A 23,536-nucleotide genomic window follows, 5' to 3' on the forward strand; every position below is an offset into this window, starting at 1 on the left:
CTGAGCTGGGGCAGGGAATGCTGATTGTTCCAGTCCACTCCACTGCCTTGTTCCTGTGGAATTGCACTGTTTCATGCTTAGCTGCTCTGAGCTATTGGCTCTTCAGTTTATTTAGATGTAGAAATCTTTCTCCCTACTACTGCATTTTTCATAACCTTTTCACAGGCTTTTCATTATTCATTTAAACAAGTTCCTTGGAAATGGGCAGGAAAGGGAAGTCAGTATTGGAAAAATTGTGTTCTTACCATACTAAAGAAATGCAGAAAGGAAACATGAGGTTACTCATGTAGCTCAACTTTTAAGGCTGCTTTCCCTTGAGAAAGCCATCTTTATGAGATGGATCAGTAACCTTATTAAGGTATTGAAACACATTCTTTGCTCTTGTTTTCACTCCACCAAAATAGTGCAGCTGCCTTTAAAGATTCATTTAGTTGATTCTTAGAGTGTTTTGTGCCAAGAAGACTTTATTGTGCTGCAGTTAGTGAGAGTCATAATCCAGAAATGTTGTGTATGTGTTTATGGTGTCACTGGAGTGTGTAGATACCTGCTCTAACTTTCTACACACATTCCCTAAGTAAACCAACTTGGACATAGAAGTCTGAATAGTTGCTGCCAGAATTACATTATTTTTTTCAAGCTTGGAATTTTGGAGCTTAGATATCAAGTATTGCATGTGATCTTACATAATCACAATTTTATTAGAGAACTTCCAAAGTAAATAAAGATGGCTTTTGGAAGGACTTGAAAAATCTTGGAACAGAATTCAGAGAGCAATGACAACACTTTTATGTTTGAAACTATCCCCAATTAATTGAATACTCATTTGAAGACTGACTTACATTGTTGAATACTCATTTGAAGACTGACTTACATTGTGCATCTGTAGTCTTTGAAGAGAAGCCTGGAGGTACTGGATTTTTTTTTTTCCTAAACACACATTTGCAACTGTTTTTTTAGAAAATGCTAACTGAAAATTTTTAAGCAATTAAAACAGCTTGAAAAACTAATGTTATAGTGATAGAAATATTGAAGAAATATAAAGTAATTTGGGAGTAGTAGACTTTCTAGAAGACCATGTAGCTTCTCAGTCCATATTTATGTTTTTTAATTATCTGGATTTGCTTTTAATTGCAATGCTATTAATCATAATTTGGTTTTAATTAAAATTAATGAAAATTTCTTAATGTTTAGAAGTGTTTTGCAAGTGACATGCATCATTCTAATAAGCTTTTGAAGTCACATGCTTCCAGTGATATACAGACCATGAAACACAGCCACCAGAAAGCATTTTTCTTTAAGCCCTCATGTCACCAAACTGTCAGAGTCAAGATTTGATATACAACTGTTTATTTCTCTATATCAAAAGCCCTTAACTCAGCATAAAGATTTGGATTGCCCAGCACAGAAACTGCAGCTGCCATTCCACAAACTGATTTTTCCCAGCAGATGGAGCTGATGTTCTACAGAAACATAAAATATCTTGGACAAACTTCTTTTTGAGGCTTTGTTCTACTTTTATCCCAAATATGACTTTTATATTTGCTTGAAAGTTTTTCTGGGGCAGTTGCAATTAGAAGATTGTTTTCTTCAAGCAACTATGATTAATTTTTCTAGAGGATTCTCCAATGGTTTTATCTAGGTGGGATTTCCCCTTGTGTTTTCCAAGTGCTTGGAGCTTTACTGTGGGAGAAAGGAGAAACTTCAACACTCATGTTTTACCATGTGTTTGTTTATTTATTTGTAAGATAAGGTGAGCTTTTTTAATAATTTTATTACAAACCATGTTTTCCTTCAAGATTTCTAGTCAAACTTATTTCTAGAATGAAACAAAAACTAAAGCACATGACACCCAGATGCTGTATCCAAACATGCCTACAGTACCCAAATGACATATTTTAAATCACACTTTATTTTATTAAGTGAAATGATTACTTTCCTTGATTAATGGAGTTTGTAACTTCTCAGCCAAACTGTAAGAATGCATTTGATCCTCCTTATCAAGTGTTAGAAGGGTTGGCAGAGGTGGGAACAGGTAGAAAGAACAGCCTGACAGATGGAAGGAGCAGCATAACCAGCAGTGGTGAGAAAGCTGCCGGGAGGAATGTTAGGGAGAAACCAGAACAAACACCTGAGGTTTGGGCTGCTTTACAGTCTTCCAAGGGATGTTTTTTTCAGGGCCAAGCTAAGGCTGCTCACTTACCCAGCTTTCAATTCATTATCCTGTAAGTGGAGATGACCAGACAAAATGCAAATAGAATGAATCACTTTGAAACAACTTGAAATTTTCATCATGTCCTTGACCTCTAAGGATACACAAAGTGAAGAGTGCTCGTTCACACGCTTCCACACATGCAGAGATGCTGTCCTGCTGCTGCCCTTAAAGGACCATCCCTGGATATTGTTTTGAGCTCCCTTCTGTGTTAAAGCTCAGTTTCATTTGTTCTTGAAAGGACTGAGGAGGGTGGAGTACAGAGAAGCTTTTAATGTTGAGATAAAGAGATTTGCAGCCAAGCCTTCCAGCCATGACTGCTCTCTTTGAAGTACTGCAGAAAGTGGAATTTGTGGTTCAGGACCAGTCAAGGACATCCTGAAGACCAAAGCAAGTCTAATGAAAAAAGCTGAAGAAGAAAATACCTGTTTACCCTGCCTCTCAAAAAAACTAAAATTAAACCTTGCCTCCCCCACCCCCAAAAATATTCAACCAACCACACAGTGGGAAAAAAAAAAATCAAAAACCCCCAACAAATCCCCAGAACTCCATGCCACCAGAGAAAATAACCAAAAGGTCTCAAAACATCAACAACAAAGCAGCCCACCCAAATATAAACAAAACAGAAAAAATCTGTCAGGAAGTGAGAGATGGAAAAAAGACTGCACTGTGTTGTCTTCTACACTGTGGATAATAGATGGGTAGCCTTCCCCTCAGTCCTGTGTGTGTCTGGAAAATAAAATACAATCTATTCCATAGAAGTACACTTCAGGATGCCTTTTTCCCTACCCATATGATTACTGAGAGATTGAATTTTGCATATCAGTGGCCTTTTCACCCTTTTCCTCCTCTTGACAGCTGTTTTCAAAGGCCATAATTTCATCATGCCCACATCAAATGTCCATGAGAGTTTTGACCCTAACATGACCGATTAGATGACATTAGGGCACTGCCAAAAGAAAAAATGGGGCCTGTTGGTTTTTTTCCAGACATGTTTCCTTATGATGAATGTTGTAATGAAAAAAAAGAGGAGAAAAGCATCTTCTCCAAGACAGGTTACAAAGCTGTAAATATTAAAGAGAAGCATGTGGTTTTGATTGCATGGCTTAAATTGATTTGTAGATATATAGAGATAATTAGTCTTAACAATTAGTTCTTTAGCTCCAGTTCCTGGATGTCTTGAAAACATGATTTTTTTTTTCTCGTGGTGTTTTTGCTGATTGTGGTTTGCTAAGACTTGGTGCTTAAACACATCAAGTTTAGAGTATGCACTTTCCCCTACTGCTGTGATAAATTACAAAATATGTGGGTGTTTTTTCTTTTTCTTTAAAGCTAAGTTAAACTGCAGAAAATAGGTTTATTTGTATCTATTCCTTTCCCTAAAAATGCAATGAAAATATAATGTTAATTCTGAAGCAGCTGAACACAAAGTAGCCCATCCCACTGAGCTGGACCAAACCTGGGATTCGTGCATGAGAAAGTTATATGTATAAACTCACAGTTTAAGAATTTGGCCTGTTGTGTCTCTTCCCAATCCATGCTGTGATTCATTATAATTTTATATCATCTTCCATTTTGATGCCAATGGGAGGCTGCAGATTTTTACCCTCTTAAATAATCTTGTTACTGTATGAGATACAAATATTAATATTACTTGGTTTCAAATGTGTGCTGATAGGAAAATATGATGTTTGTACATCTCCCAGATCCTGAGGTCCCTTGGTCCCTTCTTTAGGTAGAAGGAATGACTTAGAAATAAATAAAATAGTGAATTTGTGGTACCTGACTCAGTGGTGGGATGTGCTGTTCAAACTCTGCACAAGTTTGGGAGGTGGCTGAATGTGGTATTCTGGAAAATGTCAGATATAAAAGAAATTGCTGATCAGTATCTGTGTGTTATCTGTTATTGCACAGGGCAGTGGGCAGGAAAATGCTAAGAAAGGAACTGTCACAGATTTTCTGAATTAATCTTTGTGTGCTGTTCACTGTCTGTACCCAGTAAACCTTTGATTAAAAAACTCATTTGTCTGGATGTCTGTATGGAAGAGGTTCTTTTGTGATTGGTTTCTTTCACCATTGGCCTGGCTTTGATTTTATGGAGTTTCTTAAAGTGGGTTTTCCAGCCCTCTGCTAACTTTGGTAAATCTCCTGTGAATTTTTTCTCTGTTTTGCCAACATCCTTCTGCATTTGAAACTCTCAGCAGGTAACATTTGAGTGTTTTCTCACAGGCAGCTGATGCAGTGCAGCCACTGATGTCATCTTAAGGATCTCTTTGAAATGCCTTCCCAGTTTTGCTTTCATGAGAAGGTCCTCAGTTAGTGGAAGTCTTACCATGTTATCAAGACTTCATTCTTCCATCCTCACAGGGTACCCAAGAGCCAAAGTTTGTTGCCATTTGTGGGATTTGCAGGGTTGCTTATAGGAAAATAATGGGCTCTGTTGGGATACCAGTCTGTGGTGTTCTGGTTGATGAGGTTCTCTGTTTGCCCCTTTCTCAGTCTTTGTGGTCTGTAACCATTTTAGATTTCACATCATTAGTTAGTTTTCTCCCCTTTTTTCCCCTTTTCTTTTTTTCTTCCTGCAGATTTTATCAGTAATTATTTTTCTCCTGGTCATTGTTCAATAATGTCATGCTTAAGAAATAAACCCTGCTGGAATACATTAGAAACATACCTTCCCAATGACAATTTCCTGTTTATAACTACATCTGGAGACTAATGTAACTAACTTAACTCATACTTTCTTTCTATTGCTTCACTTTCTTGAATATAATGGCATACAGAATGCAGATGCTTTGTCTACTTGGACAAGCTGCATTTTTTGTAAAATATTGTTCATCATTAATTTCTTCTCACTTGAATTCTCTAGTACTTGAACTGGATTTGTGCTTTTTGAGAGTGGAGACATGGTAGGGTCAGTTTGTTCACCCTTTTTTTAGAATTGGCACAGAACTCCCTTCTGGAACTTCCTCAGTGTTGTAAGTCTTCTTGACTACTTGGAGCAAGCTTTGGCCAGCTGTTCTAAAACTTGTGCAAGTTATTCACATTGCTTACTTTAAAACCTTTTACTTTAAAACTTCTTTTCTTTAAAAACTACAACTTTTTCATGTTGTAACTGTTATTTCAGACTCCGAGTTGACTGCAGTTGGAAAATCAAGCATTCCATCATTCTCAATGCATACCATGAGTTTAATGCAGTAAAATCAAGTACTATTTGTGCTTTCTCTTCACTACTGCACAGAAATACTTGTGCACAGTTTGTTTGCAAAGGAACATTTCCAAAAGCTCAGGATTTGCTCCCCAGGGTTGTCTGTTCCATGGGTGTGTTTCTGGGCACTGTTGTGAATTGAGGTGTCCAAACTGTCCAGGTGATCTTTGGATTTTGTAGTGATTCCATTTAACCTGGCAAAGTGCAGAGTACTGAGAAAAGGGATCACACATGTCCTTGAAGTCTCACCCAATGAAGGGATATCAGGAGATTGCAAAACAGAGAGGAAAGTTGGTGGAGTGCAGCTAATGAATAAATGCGCGATCTGAAAATTATCTAAAAGCACTTTTAAGTTTTATATTCATTCTGGAAAAAAGAATCTGTGCTAATAAAGCAGTGGTTGCACTGTCTTTTTCCTCTTCAAGCACAGACTTAGAAGGCTAAATTTGCAGAATAAAATCTAGGCCAGATTTTGTGTGGCTTAATGTGTGATTTTTATTAAATAGAATGTATTTTTTCTCTGTAGTGAGTTTTCATTGTCCTTTGAAGTCACCAGATGTCATTGGCCAAAATTCTGTAAACCAGCAATTATGAAATTTTTGCATTTTTTTTTCCTCTAAAAATGTATTTTAAAAAATTGAAATATGCATCTGGAAGGGCACACCTTAATAAAAATACAGGGATTAATGTGTATTAAAAGTGTATGTAGTAAGACATGGGCTTGAAGTTAAATATGTGGATGGGAAAAGGATGTGTTGCAAGAGGTGCATGATGAATAATACTGAATAGGCAGAATTGGAAATTGTTTTCTTTACTCTCAACTCATTGGTTTTCACTAGGAAATAATCCTGTATAGAATATACACATAAATATATAGATGCACCTTTATAAAATATTTGGCCAGTGACTGTAGCAGTTATAGATGTTGAAATGCAAAATAGTTAATTATAATTAAGAGTTGTTTTTGAGTGTGGCCCAGAGTGCTGTAGATGGGGAATAGTTGTTTGGGGTTTTGGGGTGGGAGGGTGCTGTTTGTTTTACCAGGTGTGTGATACCTATCAGATATTGGGGTGCAGTAATCAGTAATATAGTGTCTGGGTAAGTCCTGTTACTGTGTGAAGTTAATAGGATTAATTATAAATTAATGTTTAGCTATTAAAAGTCTAATAAGTATGCATTCAAAATGAGGAATAAAATTGGGAGGGAGGGAAAACAGGTTCATTTTGTGCTTTTAGGGTGGTTCTCTAAACTAGTTAATAATTTGCCATGAATGAAGCTGCCTGTAAGCAAAATAAAATAAGAGATTGACATTCTTCTTGTGTAAAGCACTTGTGTTATGGGATGATCTTCCAAGCTGGAAAAGGATCAGAGCAAAAGTCCAAACCCTGAACTATCACTTAAATGAGTAATTAATTGTAATCAGAGTTTTTGAGGATTTGTGGGAGAGGTATCAGTTGGCTACAGCCAAGCACTTCACAATCACAAGGCAATTCAGGCTGGTGTGTTCCAGGTCTGATAGGAACAGCACCCTTGGTGCCACCCTAGATTCATGATGGCCATTGTCCACACTGAGTTCTGACACAGAATATTTGTACTGATAGGGAGTTACACACCCAGTTTATTCTTGAATGGGAATGTTGAGGATCAACATAGAGCTCTGAAGCAGAGACTCCAACTTCTGGCTTTTAGTGGATCATCTTCCTTTATGAATTTGAAAATGCTTTTCCAGGCTGTCAAAGACTCAAGAAAGGAAACGTTTTGCTTTGGTAATAGAGCAAAGTATGGAGCAATCACACAAATTTGCTAAGAAAGGTACTCAAATTTAGGACCCTTCTCAATTGTCATGCAGGAGCAAATTTGGGATACTGTGCTGATTTTATAGGCAGTATTCATGAGAGAAAGGTAAGTCCAGAAAAGGAGATACAAAAGGATGGAAAATGTATTGGATAGGACATACCACCCAACCCAGTCATATAAAGTGCTGTCTACCCATCATCTAGTGGGCTGCAGGCAGATACATTCTGAAAATAAGAGTTGATAACTGTAGTGTTTTCAAGCTGACCCTGTTTAAAACAACTGATGGAATATCTTAAGGGAACCTCTAGAAGTATCCTCCATGCATGAGTATGGCAGTGAGTTTAGAAATAGTGGGGTGTGGAAAAAACAAAGATGTTCCCTGCTCAACAACCAGGCTAAAATGAAAGCTGCTCTCTGAGAAATTTAATGCAAAAGCTTCAATTAAGTGCATAAGAAGCAGATACAAGTTTCAGGGGAACATGCTATGTAAATTTAATATACTTATTCCTGAATTTTAGGAGCATTTGTAGTGTACAGTTAGAAATTCTGGTCTGTGCCCACCTGAAACTCTTGGAACAGTTGGTGTTTATGGGATGTTTATTGAAGAAGGAAGGAAACAACTTTAGGTGGAGGGAGTTGAGAAAAAATGAGAATTAATAAAAACACATAAACTTACTATTAATGTGGTTGCTGTTGTGCTTTTCATGTTTCAGTTTGCAAGGCATATCAAGAAATCTGAAGGCCAAAAGACACCCAAAGTTGAGTTACAAATCTCAATCTATGGTGTAAAAATTCTAGACCCAAAAACAAAGGTAAGAAACTTACATGAGTTTTTTTCATGCTAAACTAGTAAATATTTGTTTTCACTGGTTTTAAGGTTTTAATTGTTTTGTATGTTTTAAAGTATTATAACAAAAGCCATTCTGTTGATGGAAAAAATCTTCTAAAATACCATGGGTGACATCTTCCCAGTAAGGTACATGATAGTTCTGAAAGCACACTGTAGCTAATGTGACATTCAATTTTTTTCATCCTTTCACAGCAGGACTTTTAAACTTTGAGGAAGATGAAAACAATGAGCTGAAAGTTAACATTTCGTGTGATAAAAACCTTTCCATATATGTGTTGTATATTGAATTTAGAAGAATCTCTTGCTGCTTTGTAATTGCAGAGCAATTGCTGCATTGAGGCAGTGGCAGTGCCTGTTTTCTAATGGCAGCTGTAGTTCAATGCTATAGATGCTTGCAGCCCATTTTTGCTTCAGACTTTTTACACAACCAGAACTCAACAGTTCATACATAAGCAGAGGGGACAAGAAATCTCCATGTCAACTTTAATTGGAGTTTTTGCATCTTCCTTATGCTGTAGGCCAGATGAGTTCTAAACCCCATATCCTGGCAAAAACTGTTTCAGAATAATGGTTTGAAATGCCAGAAAATCTTAGCCTTCCTGCAGAGATTAACAGAAAGCTGTGGGATATATGTTCCTGGGGGAGTAGGAACATTCTAATCTCTTAGCAATGTTGTTATTACAATTCAAGTAGTAATCAGCTGTGAGCAGTCTTTTTATCTCCCCCACTTAGTCTCTTGTAGCTGCATGTAATTTCAGTCGAGTTTTCCTTCTTTTTGCACAGGTTATAAATGCTTTAGGAAATTCAATTTCATGTTATCAGCACTAATTAAAGTCTTTATTGCAGCGTGTTTTTGAAACAAAGCACTTCTGGATGTTACAGAGGAATATTGGGTTTTAATCACATAGTGACTATTAATGGCATTAGGAACAAGAAGCCAGCTCATATATCAGGAGCTGATTCTATACTTGGCACTCAAAAAAAAGGAAGTGGATCTGTCTTTAAATGATAAAAAATAATTATATGAATCTGTAAACCTCATAGTGTCAGGGCAAGCACAAGTTATTATTTCTGTGTGTTAAAGAGCTACCACAGGACAGACATTTGGGACATGGGAGAAATAGAATACTCAGTCAGAACAGCTGTAAAGACTGAGAAAATGAACTCACTTGGGGCAAGGGGAAAAGATTGCCTGTAGGGTGCATTTTTTGGCTGTCTGGTTGTGTGTTTATGGGGTTACAGCAAGCTGGGAACCCCAGTGCTGCACAGAGACTTTCTTTTTTTAATAGATAATAGTTCACATCTAGGCGACATATTTTCCTTTAAAGCAAATACTGCTTTCCCATGTAATAAGCCAAATAAAATAAAATACCAAGAAGAGACTTGTTGAACAAAAACAACAACAAAAAAAAATAGTTGAGATAGCTTAATTCAGTCTAGTCAAGCTCTTGCAGCTGAAGATCATTGCCATTGCAGCTTGTTAAATAGCTGAACTTGCTTTCAATGGAAAATTAAATACAGTAGCAAAATAATATAAAAATAATGCTTAAAAGCTGCTTACATGGTACCTCAAGTAAACAAGTATTTGTATGTCAGATTTATTTCTATTTGGTTAGCAAAGTCATTTTAGTTCTGTTTTCTATATTTAATGTAGCAAAGTAAGGACTCATTTTAGTAAAACCATTTTAAAAAACCCTGGGAGATGATGAAATTTAAAGATACTGTGCACCTGGAAAAAGAACAGATTATTTTAATATAATCAGGCCTTAAATAAATTGCAGAGGGATGCAAGGCAACAGTAAAATCAATTTTCTAGAACCAAAATTACTGTCCAAATAAACACTTCCAGATAAATGCTGTTCAAATAAAAACTTCCTGTTTACATTCAGTGAAAACAGGAGCGTTTTTTTCAGAGATGGGTTTGTTAACTTCTGTTACACTCTAAGTCCATTTTTGGGTGCTCTCATGTACATTGAGACATTCAAAAATACTACTGTAGTTTGCCTGCTCTTATGAGGAAATCCAGAGCTTTCCTTTGTGTATCTTTATCCTAAGGAAGTGCAGTCATTCCTTAAAAATTAACTTTGTTTGTTTGCAGGAGGTCCAGCACAACTGTCAGCTCCACAGGATATCCTTTTGTGCTGATGACAAAACTGACAAGAGAATATTTACTTTCATATGCAAGGACTCAGAATCAAATAAGCACCTGTGCTATGTGTTTGACAGTGAAAAGTGTGTAAGTACACGGGATGATCTGCAGGGCTCCAGGTCACTGGGCTGCTGATGGGTCTGCCTTGAATTGAGGTGGGAATAGTGATAAATAGCCTGCCTTTTAGCTTTTAAATTTCATGCCAATTTAGTGTCTTGCAACTTAGATGCATTAAATTAAGGAAGAGTCTCTTTCTTCAGTGATCTGAGGTGGTTTTCTGGGATGATTTCTCTTACTGCCAGCTCAACATCCTGGGGAAGCATCTGCAGTACTCTCAGAGAACAGGCTGCATCCCACCAGGCTTGAGATGTTTGCACAGCTGTTTGCAGAGATTACTGCAACTCCAGGGCTGAGATACCCTTGCAGGCTTTTCTGCTCATGTGTCTCTCTCTGGTTTTAGTGTTGAGGGTTTTGTGTGTTGTTTGTTTTTTTGGGTTTTTTTAAATTATTTTATCACAGCAAGATTCTCCCTTCTTTGCCCACCCCTCTCCCTGCCACATCTCTCAAGTTTAACACCACAAAGCACTCTCAACTCATTGCACCAAGCACTGACATTCTTTGGTGTCTGAGACAGAATAACTATTTACTTCTTCTATTAGGGTTCTAAACAAGTATGTGTTTATGGTGTATCCATATGTTCACCTTTTATTGGTCCTGCTTTGGCATCATTTGTTTCTGAAACCTTGGTGTCCTCCATCAGCTGCCTGTAGGCTTATTTTACCCCCAAAATTTTTCACATAGATATTCTGCATTGACTGCAAAAACACATCATAACATAGGATATAAATCAGCATAGAACCAGTAAATTGTTATACTTTGTACACACAAATGCAATTTCTGTGGATTTTTTTTTTCTGGTATATGTAGTTGGAAATAATTGGGCAGATAAATACTTGTCTGCACTATCCTGAGTGAGGAACTAAGTGTTGAAATCCAGATTTAAAATCAATAGAGAGTCAAAAACCAATTGTCATGAAAACATTAAATCTAAAAGACCTTATTTAATGATTGAACAGCTGTATTTGCTTCAGAAATCACCAAGAGAAACCATTGTGCAGTATGTTATCTGTGTTTAAGGAAATTGAAGACACAATTTGTACTGTCCAGTCTTTATCCACAGTGTTTTTACATTTTGCCAAGGTATTTTGCTAAAGGATGCTTGTTATGCTCCTTTGGCTTCATGGTGGATGGGGCAAAGCCTTTGGATATGATACATGATATAAAGTATTTTGTGACCTTCTGAAATTAAAGGAGTTCCAGCAAATATTCCTAATTTACTAATTTCAGTCTTATGTTTTATGTAAAGGCAGAAGAGATAACTTTAACAATTGGTCAAGCATTTGACTTAGCTTACAGGAAATTTCTGGAATCCGGAGGAAAAGATGTTGAAACAAGGAAACAAATTGCAGGTTTACAGAAAAGAGTAAGTTCCCAACTATATTGTTCTTTTTAAGTGATAAAAGTACTTTCTGCTGTATTTGTATTATCTGCTTTTTATGGAAGCATAATTTCTAGCATTATTCTCAGATTGCTAAGGTAAAAAAAAACAAAAGACTGAAAAAAGATGTGTTAATTATTTTATGTTTTGCTGTCCTGCAAGGACTAAAAAGCAAAGTGGAAATATGGAGGATATTGAAATTTAATTATGTTTTGTAGTAAGATAGTGAGTTAAACCTTGATTCTAAATCATCAGATCTCTGAAAATTATAAAAAAAATGAAAATTATGCTCAGTGGATGCTGTTGTTAAAATCCATGACTGTCCCAATAGCTGTTGAATAACCACTTGCTTTGTAGATTCAGGAATTAGAAACTGAAAACGCAGAACTGAAAAATAAAGTTCAAGATTTGGAAAACCAGTTAAGAATAACACAAGTACATGCATCTCCAGTAAGTACATGGCATAACTCTTGTGTCTGAAGTCACTCTGTATTGATAATCACTTGATAATCATGATGAGCAGCCCTGCTGTTCTCTGAGTGTTGAACTAACATTGTGACAAGCCAGCAGAAGTGCAAACTGCAGTCTCTCCAGCTGTGGCCCTTCCATACCTATTTGTTGCTGCCTAAGGACAGTAAATGCTCACTCAATAGAGATCTGAATGTGCCAGCTGAGGGTGAAAAGCCACTCTGCACTCAATGGATCTGGTTCTGAAATGCTGCTTGGGAGCTCTTCACAACTTTGGCACAAGCACATGGTCACCTGTGGCTGAAGATCTGACTGCCAAGGAGACATTAGGCCTTGGGAGCTACTGCTGGGCTGTAGGGAAAGGGAAGCAAGGGTGGGTTCCTGGCTGGAAATCCCACCTGCTCTGCAGTTCCTGTAGATGCTGAGAACAGAAGTTTGCTTAAATGGTGGCTGGCACTTCCTGACACCCAGGCAGGGCCTGCAAAAATGCAGGTTGCACTACAGACTGGTCCTAGTGATCCTCCTGTTCTTACAAGTGTGTTCCATCTGTACAGCTTTAGGCAGCTGTGAAAAGAAATCCAGTTTCTTAATGTATAAGTGGCAAAATCTTAGAAGAGGAACTGTTTTTCAGCTGTGCATTGTGAATTGCCTTGTTCCTGCCCTAAATGTTCACCATTTCCCTTTAAATGGATGTTCAAAACTGTGGGCAGTGTAAAAGCATATTTGCAGTGGTGCTGGCAGTTTCTCAGTAGTGTCTGTGCACTCTTTATGTTGATCAGATTGTTCCCATGAGGGACTGACATTTCATTTTACTGAAATCTACTTAGAGGAGAGGGCACCATAAATTATAAATACTGTGTAACCACAACAGTGAACACTTTAAATTATGAATGTCTTCTCACTTATGAAGCATTCAGTGATAGGTAATCAATTTTAATCCTAGATTTAATATCAGGTTAGTAAATGCTTTCATCTTTTATTTTCTTCAATAGGGATGGCAGTTTGTTTTTATTTATGGATGTAATAACTCAATATATATTTAAATGCAAATAAGTAGGCTCTCAAATCCATTGCAATTAATTATTTTCTTTAAAGTTAAATTTAAATTAAAAAACTTTCATTTCATTAAGCAAAAAAAAGGAAAATTACTATTAATGTCCCCAAAATATCCAGTAGTTTATTGTGTCTTTTAGTACAATGATGTTGCATTTCATATTATAGAATTAAGATATAAATTTGTTAATTTGGTGGCCCCTTGTAAACTCTCTCCCTAGATGGTGTTTTATTGTTAATTACTATTGGTACAATGAATCAACATATTGCTTAAACAGCAGTTGTGCTGCAACCAAACTATAGAATATTGATAATTATTGATATTAATTAATTCTTTTCAATAATCACTGGCTATTAATTTGTGCTTCTATTTTATTGTTTTATTTACTCCTTTATCTTTAAAATAAAAGCCCCAAACATTTCCTGTCACAAATCCTTAAAATGGCAGTAAGAGCCACCTAAGAGCCTGTTCAACATCTGCATCCATTCTGACACAAAAGATTTCTATAAATGGGTGAGTGTTGGAACAGGCTGCTCAGAGGTTGGAGTTCTCTGTACTCTTGGAGATGCTGGATCTTCCCCAAGCATGGTCCTCAAGAGCCTCAGCTAGCTGGATCCTGCTTCAAGCAGGAGTTTGGATTAAGCTCCTTTCCTTTTACAGGATTCTTCCATCAGTTGTGCAGCCAAAAATTAAAATGAAACAAAACCAGCAAACCAACCAACCAAAAACCAGCACGTTTTTAGGAAAAGGTCTTTCTCAACTCCAGCCCCAGAGCAGTTCCCACCAAGCACTGACTTTGGCACTTTACCAAGAGGCAGCTTTCAGGCAGGTCCTTTCTGAACCAGATCTTGTGCAGATGGCAAATCAGAGCTCTCAAGGGCTGGTGTAGGGATAGCTCTGTGTCAGTGAAACTGCTTGGTTGAGAATAAATGAAGGAATGGACTGGTGATATTGTCAAGTGGCTTCAGGGCAGAGAAAAAGAAGCATAAATATTTTTTAGGGCAGTTTGAGACTGTTTAAAGGATTATCAGTCAATGTTCCTGGAATAGCAGTGAATGTGATGACACCTATCTCCTTTTCTACTATGTGAGCAACAAATATGTATGAAGGAACAAAATTACAAACAATTCATAAGACAATTGATTGCCTGTTATAGTTTGGAGTTAGTTTTTTACACTTTTTATTCAAATCAGCTGTAATTTCAAATATGATTCTGCAAAATCTCAATTCCTATCAGAAAAAAATAAGTAATGCAAAAATTTCTTTTCCTCTTTTCCCATATAATTTCTGTAATGAAAATTCTGAATTTAAACTAAAAATACCTGTACTGCTGCTGCTGTCTTCAAAATTAAACTAACAGATCTGTATTGTCATTGATTATTCTATATTGTTGTATTTCACTATTGTCCATATTGATTATTTTGTCAGAATAAACTTTTCAAATCTGCTGATATTATTTTCCGAAATAAAATAGCTTAAATGAAGCTGAATATCCAACATGCAGAATAATACCTTGTTTGAGCCCCTTTCTAAGCACTTTTGGTGCTTAAGGGGGGTGGATGGGGGAAAGCTTCTTTCCATGCAGATAGTCTTGGTATTGCATGCAGTGAACATAAAACACTCTTGTGATTTATAACAGATTTATTAAACTATAGGTTTTAAATTTCTTGCATTTTTCATATCACACTGTTAAATTATGCAGAGATGCCAGTGCCATACAACAGCTTTCTGAAGCTTTTCTTAGGCATAATAAGCATTTTGATTTATTTCTATTTTTTAATGTTTTGTGGCTGGAGCTCCTTATCTGGCAGTCCAGCTCTTCTGCATGCTGAGGTGTAGGAAGGGATTGTTTAGTAGTCAGTGGAAAGTTTAAGCCTTGATCCTTGACACCTAATGTCATAAAAGAATGTGCCTTTAACTGCCATCACAGTAGTTTGTAAAGAAATCTTCAATTTCAGAAGCCAACTACAGATGGTTAAAAGTTGCTTCTGTTTGTGCATAAAGATTAACTTGGATTTCCATACCTTGTGCTTTCCTTTTTGTATTTGGTTGCTTGCTTGCTGTTTGTGCTCTCTCAACATTTGCAGATGTGCTCAAGTGGCTTCCCTGTCACACAGATTTTTGGCCGAGCTGCTGCTGTTGTGTTCGGTGCATGGCCACAGCAGCCCCTGGCAGTCAGCAGCTGTGTGGGACTGCAGCAAACCAACGTGATCAAACAAGGATCTCCTTCCCAGAGCAGGGGGTGCTGCAGGGACAGTGCCCCAACACAGCCACAGAAACACTGACATCGCTCTGGGCTGTGTGCTCTTCTCCCACAGAGCCCAACCCAGTGACCCAGGGGCTCTCAGCAGGCACTGTCAGCAAGGGGAGGGATTTTTAGAGTTTATTGCACCTGTAGTGGGATGCACTGCTGTGACAGGCAGCACATGATGTCTCTGCCATGCTTTATCTGTAAGATACTGAGCCAGGACAGAATGCCTTCCCTACCTGGCAGTAACTGGGAAGACATGGTACCATTTGCATGCAGTGTTAGTCTATAATTTCTTTATTCCTGCTTCTGAGGTGCATTGATTTTGGTGTCTTTCATCATTATAGACACATTAATATTCCTGTTAGTTTTTAATGAAATGAAGAAGGGGGAAGACGCTTTGGGAAATTCAAAGTACAGAAGTTTTGGGTTTTTTTGTATTATATTGCTGACCCTTGACATATTTGGTTGTTTGTGTGGTTTGGGGCTTTTTTGGTTAGCTTTTTTTTTTTTTTTTAAAGCAAGACAATTCTCTTTCTGACAGCTCAGTCTTCTGAATCCCAGATGATTTTCCCACAAGCAGGACCAGGTTACATTACCTGTTTTCACTTCAGTATCAAAAGAAAATAGAATGTGAGAGCATCTTTAACCTGTGGATGAATAAATTAATAAATGTATGGTTTTAAGCATCTGGTTCACTGCACATAAAAAAAAAAAAGTTTCAACATGTTTCAGTTCTTAGTAGATACATCCAGGCTGTCATTTGAAATTAACTTTAATAACTTCTGTTGTCACTGAAAATAGGTTTGTAGCTAAATATGAAATAAAACCACTTGCTCAGGATCAAATGTAATATTATCAAGACTTAAAATTCAGATCCTCTTTTGCTTCCAAAGTGTTTTAAAAAAACATTTTGCCTGTAGTTTCACAAGCAAATGAGAAAAAATAGATAAAATGTGATGTGCCAGGCTGGACTGCAATATGTGGCTTTGCTGACAGATTTACTTCTCTAAAAGGAGTTGACCCTGTGCTCACGTATTGAATTGTTGGGTACCAGTGTTGAACACTTTCTTTGCAAAATACAATACTAAAACACCTAAATTTTCTGATCCTTCACATAAAAATGTGTACAAATTGATGACTTACCCAAAAATCCATGCGTGGTCTAACTAAGAGAAGAAAATGCAAGCAGTGAGTTGGAAGCTTAAAGCTTCATCTTAAGCATGGAATCAAAAATATTTTGAGTTGATAATTTCATAAGAGAGAACATTTTTCCAGCTGAAATAGCTGTTACTAATTGTTTTAAATTATGTTTTAAGTTAAAATAGTGAATTGGAGTATTGGGAGTTTATTGTGAGTCCTCATTTGCTCTATTAAAAAAAATCTAAAACAAAAGCATACACCAAAAAAAACCCACTTGCATATGAAAATTGAAAGTACTAATAATTTAAAAATATAGGGATGACTTTTCTATATCCAGTATATAAATAGTGAAAGTTAAAGGCTTGTTTGGGATATTAAAAGGGAAATTCAGTCTACAACTGCTTTTCTGATGTTTCTTGCTTGTATTGCAGTTTTTTGCAGGCCAGCTAAGGGTTTATTTGAGGACATATTTTCAAATAATACTGACAGAGTGAAATGGGTGCAGAATGTGTGTGTGAATAATGCAATTATCTACCCTTTGCATTTTTGCAATGTGTAAATGGGTGAAAAGCATTGACAGAAATCAAGTCCTGCTTTTGAGGGATACAATTACCATCACGATTCTCTCTTTGCTTGATTATTAATATCATGTTGAAAATTTTTCTGTAGCTTCTCTAAATCTAGCCATATGGGCAAATCAACATCAATCTAATTTAGGTGCTTTTTCTGTCAGTTCATAAACACTATGGGAAAAATAAAATTTCTTTCTGAACCTATAAAAGAAGCCATTAAGGCAATGAGATCATAGTTGGAAATGAAAGAGAGAAAACTGGATTGTATAATGAAATACTTTTGCATAAAATATATTGTGAAAGTTGAACATCAAATTATCAATCTTCACGCTTTTTCTCTCAGGATATTGTAGCTAATTAGATTTACGTTTGCTCAGCACATTCAGTAAATAATAAACTGCTTAGTGATAGTTTTTTCTGCATTGGGTTGATGGTTTAGAGCAGTCCTCCTCGAACTTTGAGAAGTTAGCCCCTCAGATGACTGTGTTTGCCAGTGCAGAAGTGTTATGCAACAGGAACAATCCCTTTTTTCGGTGTCCTGGGTGGCTCTGTGGAGGACAGGCAATCCCAATCTAAGAGTTTCCTCAGTTCACCTCTGGAGCTGTGCTTCCACGTGCCATGGGAAATGTTGGCATGGAATGTTTCCTTTGTCTCACTCCTTTGCATGCACTGCTCAAGTTTCTGTGCCTTGTGTATCTGCTGTTTACTTCTCATCTGTTTCAGTGGCTTGGCAATGCTTTAATTGCTGGTCTTTTTTGCATTTGGTCTTGATTATGTGAGGACCATTGGATTCTCATCTCACAGTTTGCCTGTGGTGGGGACACTGCTCCAGTTTGTATCACAGGGAAGTTTTGGATGCTGCTGCTGTTGTAATTGGAGCCCTGGCAGAGTGGGTTCACATCATGTCCTACTTGCTGCTGCTTCCATTGCCAGTGCTGCCCAAAGCTGCCAGGGTTCCCTGAGAACACTGAAATAACACTGAAATGTAGGGGAAGAACTGGAGGGCAGCAGGAAGAGGAGATGCTGGGAGAAGCAGCCCCAGCAGGATCAGTGTTCTTCTATGCACCATAAATATTGCCAAAGAAGCAGTGTGGAACAAATAGATACTCCTGCATGGAGGGGGTGCAAAAACCATTGCAGTTTTAGGCAGAGCATTAGATTGATTAGACCTTTCCTCCAAGGTTTTATTGTGACCACCTGCCCCAGTGACCCTCATTGGAAAGCTTTACCACACTCATGGGAAAACTCTAAGATAGATGTTGAAACTGTATGCAGATTTCAAAAACACATTTTGGAATGTGTTTATGCATATCACTTAATTCCTGTTTCCACCAAGATTGCCAAGTGGGAAAATGCACATGTTTTTTTTGGTTTGTTTTTTTTTTTTTTTCCTATCTTCAGCTTTTTTAGATTTATAATAATCTGTGTTCAGTTGTTTGAGCACCTCTTCATGACGGTGTAAAATTCTATTACACATGTGACGTTAAAGAAAATGAACTTGAAATTGTCTATGACATATTTCATGTCACTGAAAAAGTACTAAATGAACTGAAGATGCAGCAGTTAATTAATGAAACTGCTAATGCTTATAGAATATTTTATGAATTAGTAAATTGTGGATTAGTGAGTATTCTTAGTAGTCCCAAATCTCAGGAAATGAGCAGGTTCTTGACTAAATGCATAATTTTCAATTCATGGTGTCTCACCATTCCCTGGAAAATCACCACAGTTCCCGCTGTGGTGGTTCTGTCTATTACCAATTTGAATGTTCTGAGGAACAAAACCATTTTCTAATTTATTCTAGTTCACACTTAGGTGATTGCTGTGTGGGTGTGAGGCAGATATTGCAATCAGTGTCTAGACACTTTGTAAAAAGAAATAATTTTGAAGTGATTTCCTGATTAATGAAATCTCAATCACTTTACATTTTCTAGTATGATGCAGCACAAAAGTGCATCTTCAGCACTATTCTCATAAAATGAGTGTTGTATCCTTTGTATCCTTTGCTGGCACCTAGTTACATCTAACCATAAAAGAGACTAAGTCCTCTGGACTAGTATGATACTTTCATGAAATACCATTTCTTGTTGTTTTCTTATGTTAATGGAATGAGGCCCAAATTGGAACATTTGTTATCAATGCCATTATTACTACAGGTCTGAGTGGGAACCTCAGACAAAACACAGTTGCTGCATAAAATGAAAATTTAATTATTTTTACTATATTTTCTTCCTTTATAATTTGGTGTAAGAGTATTAATTTTCAGAAGCTACACCCTTTCCAGGCTGTATTCCTTAGAGTAAGGGTCTCTTCCTTTCTCCCCCTGCACTTTGTGCATCTGGTGATAGTCCCTGTTTTCCATTGTATTATTTCCATGTATATATTCCATTCCAGGGGAAACACTTCCCTGCTGCCCCTGTGGTGTCTTTGGGCTGCTTGGATCCAGAAGGCTGTGAGCAGAAAGCCCATCAGCCTTGCAGGTCCTTCTGGGTGAGAGCAGAGCAGCACTCCCAGCACCTGATGGGTTTTGTGCTGCTCTGCAAATGAAGAATTCCTTGGGAAAAGTAATTTCCTGAGCAGGAGCATTCCCAGAACTGTTGTAGGAAGATTACCACCCGATATGTGTGTGGTATCCTAAGTGTCACTTGTGAGACCTGTGACTGCTCCAGTTCAGGGCTCAGATGACACCAGGGCTCTATATCCTGGTTTTGCACTGAATTTTTCCATTGCCCTGGATTTTATACATGTTCATTTTCATGGCTTTGCTGCTTGGTGTCCTATGTGCATTTTGCTGCTGTGTGATTTTTTTTCATGTCACATCCATGCCTTCTTATGAAAACTACTTATCCTTTGCAGTTTTGCATTTCAGGAGACTATTTGGCTTTCTTAATTACGCTGTATTTAGTATCTTTGAGTGTTCATTATTCTGAGGATGACTTTTTCCCCATAGTTATGTATAGCAGCAAGGATTCTATGGCAGTAATGCACAGTAGCACTGCAATTCTTCTAACTGTAGTCTGGTGATACTCTTTGTTTTCTACATAACACTGAAAAAAATGGTTTAAAATAATTGACTGAATCCTGCTCTACTGAGTCATGCAGACTTCTAATGAAATAAATGTGACATATCCATTGTAACACCATGAAGGGAGCAAAAACAAGCTTCAGAATTGCTGCTACACTCATCTGGGCCAGTCACAGGGTTTGGGCAGGACACTTCTGCCCAGGTGCCATTCCTGCCTTATCCTTGGCTTTTTTGCACAAGTGTGCAGTCCCTTCTGTTGAGATCCAAAGACTAATCTGTCCTTTGAAGATTTTAGTTCAAGAATGAGCTGTTCCTTCAGCATTAGTGGGATATAAATGGTAGATTTTTCCTCTATTTCTTAGAGAAAAGTCTGACCTGTGCATTAACCAGCACAGTAACTGCTCTCCCCAGACTTGTGCCTACCTGCTAATTTACAAGTGCAGATGTGAGTGATTGCTGATACCTTGCTGGATTTAGACACACATTTCACACACACACTCTATTGGAAAGATTTCTGACTTCGTTTTATTTGGTGCAATGGTCAAGGATCAAGTTGTCTTTGTTCCAGTTGGTACTGGGTCACCTCTTAATGTGGCATATTCTTATGGTTTGTTTTGAAGTATTTTCAGGTTCTGTATCTTGTAACTATAGCATTGAACAGCAAGTTGCTGACAAGCTTTTTTAAAATATGAAATGTGTTTCTTTTTTTCTTCTTTCCCTGACGTTACCACGTTCTGTTCCTCAGAATGTTTTTCTCTTTCTGTGATTCCTTTTCAGCTGCTGCACATAAAGTGTGATAATGATGAACATATGTTTCAAAGACCCTCTACTTTTTTCTGGTGTAACAATGAGGATTCACCTCCTTGTTTAGATATCTCTTCCATTACGCTTACTCCTAGGAGTTCTCCTGACTCTAGACTACCACCTGGATTGTTAATACCACCACCTTCAAAAAGTGGTCTTCCAAAGCCTGCCAGTGAATACAGCTGCCCAAGACCTCGTGTAATCTTGCTGTGCAAAAGCTTTTTCAGTTTGTTTTTTTTTTTTAATTTTTGGCTTTCTTTTGTTTTCTGTTGTGTAATAACTTGTATTAAAAATGTGCATTTTGTACAGTGGCTAAAGGATAGGGCACATGAATCTTAGGTTCTCTAGGGGTACTCTTAAAATATGGAATTCATGAAGAATTACTCTTATTTCTACAGAGCTTTTTCTCTCCCATCCCCAAAAACTAAAATTCTTATTTTTCTGACATGTATAAATTAGTTCTTTAATTAATGATATCAGTTATCTATCAGTCTTTTGCTAAATTTTTTTTATATGAAGAATAGCCATTCAAAACAATTCTAAAGGTCTAGTTTCAAGTATTTCTTCCCCCCATGAATTAATAGAAAAGCAGTGATCCATTAAATAACTTTTAGCATACTTTTTAAAAACTGTGCAAAATGAAGGTTGAAAATTATTCTCAAATATGAAAAGGGCATATTGCCTCCTTGTTCATATTTGTGTGTTTATATCTCAACTTTTCTGCCATTTGCAAGTAATATTTGGCTTTATTTGGTGACCATCCTGGCTTTCTGCATGTGTTCACTAAAGAAAAATGCTTCTTGTGCTTGTATGTACTCAAAATACACATTTCTTAATTGACTTACAGGTTTAATTAAACTATATCAGTAAAATCAAAATGGGCATTAAGTGACTTCAACAAAATGGGATGTTACTGGGAAATGAGTCTAAAGTCTGGGTTTTCTTTTTTTGCCTAAACAGCACATTTATAACTAAATCTAAGTGGTGTTTATCTGTCTTCTAGATAGCCATAAACATTTAGCAAATAATAGGATTCTCCATTAGCACATATGATCTCCAAGACATTCTAGGATTACCCATGGGTGCTGATGGAAATGGAGGTTTATGGCATTTATTTATGCCCTAAACCTGATCCTGCCTTCCTGATGCCAACAAAAGCCCATCCACAATCAGAGCAAGGTTTGGATGAAGGAAGAGGTGTGCATTTCTTTATTATGTTTGTTTTGGGTCCAGCACATCTATTGCCCTGCTGTGAGTGGGAACAGATGACATCTGCCAGACTTAGAATGTCCTGGTTCTCTGCAGGGTTAATGCCAGGCCCATGGACACTAACAGGAGCCTGTGCTGTCTAAACTCTGCACTGGAATCTTCACAACACATCATCTTTGAAACTGCAGTAGTAACTCAAGTTGAGGACAGTAAGAGTTTTGGATGTGTTAAAATTTTGAAAACTGGTTATTTTATGAAGTTAGTTCACCTATAGTCATGCTTGGGAATAGCAAGACTAAGAACTTTTTTTGAAAGGTTAAAAAAAATAAACGCAGCATGTTAAATGTAGATTTTTTTTCTTGTTCTGCTTTTGTATACATGGAAAGAAATACCTCAGATTCTTTTAGATATTGTACAGTTATACATCTCTCTTAATCCAATTTTAAAATGTTAATCCAAATTTAAAATATGAACTCAAAACTCCTAAGGATCACAGAACCTCCTAGAAATAGGAAATGTAGGATTTGAGAGCCTTGCATTTTTTCCCCTTTTAACAGTGCATTCAGAGGAAGGCTGTGGATCAATATTGCTTTTCAGCAGCCACAGCAGAGAACCTCCAGTGAGAAACAGGGGTGGTTCAGGGCTACCTGTAGACTTGGCTTGGGAATCTTTGTCAGACAGTGAAGAAAGCAGTATTCCACAGTAAGGGTTTATCCATGAGACTCTGATGGACAAGCAGTGCTAAGAACTCTCTGCTTGCCAGATTATCATATTTGTGTATTCTGAATAAAAGGATCCATGTGACTAATTTAACTTGTGCTTCAGCATTTCTGTGTGGATAGTTTGGGCAATCTGAATCTTGTTTCAAAGCTGCAGGCTTTTGTTGTGCCTGTCTATCCTTTCTAATATACAGAGTGTGGAGGTTTCTGCATTGTCTCAGCAATAACATGAACATGCAAACTAGTTTTGCCTTCAGCTTGTCAGTCTCAGTTTTAATCTGTTTCATCCTCTGTCTTTATTGTTCAGTGTATTTTGACTTGACTGTGCCTTGCTTGTGCCCTGAAGTAGTGGACTGGTGGCAGGAGGAATGAGCCATTCAAAACCAAATATGGCTGTAGAACTATAGTAATTGGTGGGTTTGGTGTTTCTTGCTTGCCCAGTATTTTTTTGAACCCTTCCAAATTCCTGGGCCCTTTGAATGAAGTCTCTTCAGTTTTACCTTTGAGGACAACAGGTTTATTTTGCATATTAATATTCAGTATATCACGTCGAGATTATTACTTATGGAAAAACACATTTAAA

The 23,536-nt window shown here is 37.2% G+C and overlaps 1 protein-coding gene across 3 annotated transcripts in view; it reads left to right on the forward strand.

Moving 5' to 3' along the window:
* Positions 1–23,536, forward strand: part of GULP1 (GULP PTB domain containing engulfment adaptor 1) — a 139,799-nt gene that overhangs the window by 100,005 nt on the left and 16,258 nt on the right. For 2 of the 3 annotated variants that reach the window (XM_079310715.1, XM_079310716.1), the window contains 5 exons: positions 7,928–8,026; positions 10,163–10,300; positions 11,580–11,696; positions 12,069–12,161; positions 20,999–21,223. In XM_079310715.1, the coding sequence (XP_079166841.1) occupies positions 7,928–8,026; positions 10,163–10,300; positions 11,580–11,696; positions 12,069–12,161; positions 20,999–21,223 (672 nt within the window). The remainder of the gene's footprint in view (positions 1–7,927; positions 8,027–10,162; positions 10,301–11,579; positions 11,697–12,068; positions 12,162–20,998; positions 21,224–23,536) is intronic. The other variant, XM_079310717.1, reaches the window with a different exon arrangement.

Source organism: Erithacus rubecula, assembly GCF_903797595.1.
Source record: "Erithacus rubecula genome assembly, chromosome: 8".
Taxonomy (NCBI): domain Eukaryota; kingdom Metazoa; phylum Chordata; class Aves; order Passeriformes; family Muscicapidae; genus Erithacus; species Erithacus rubecula.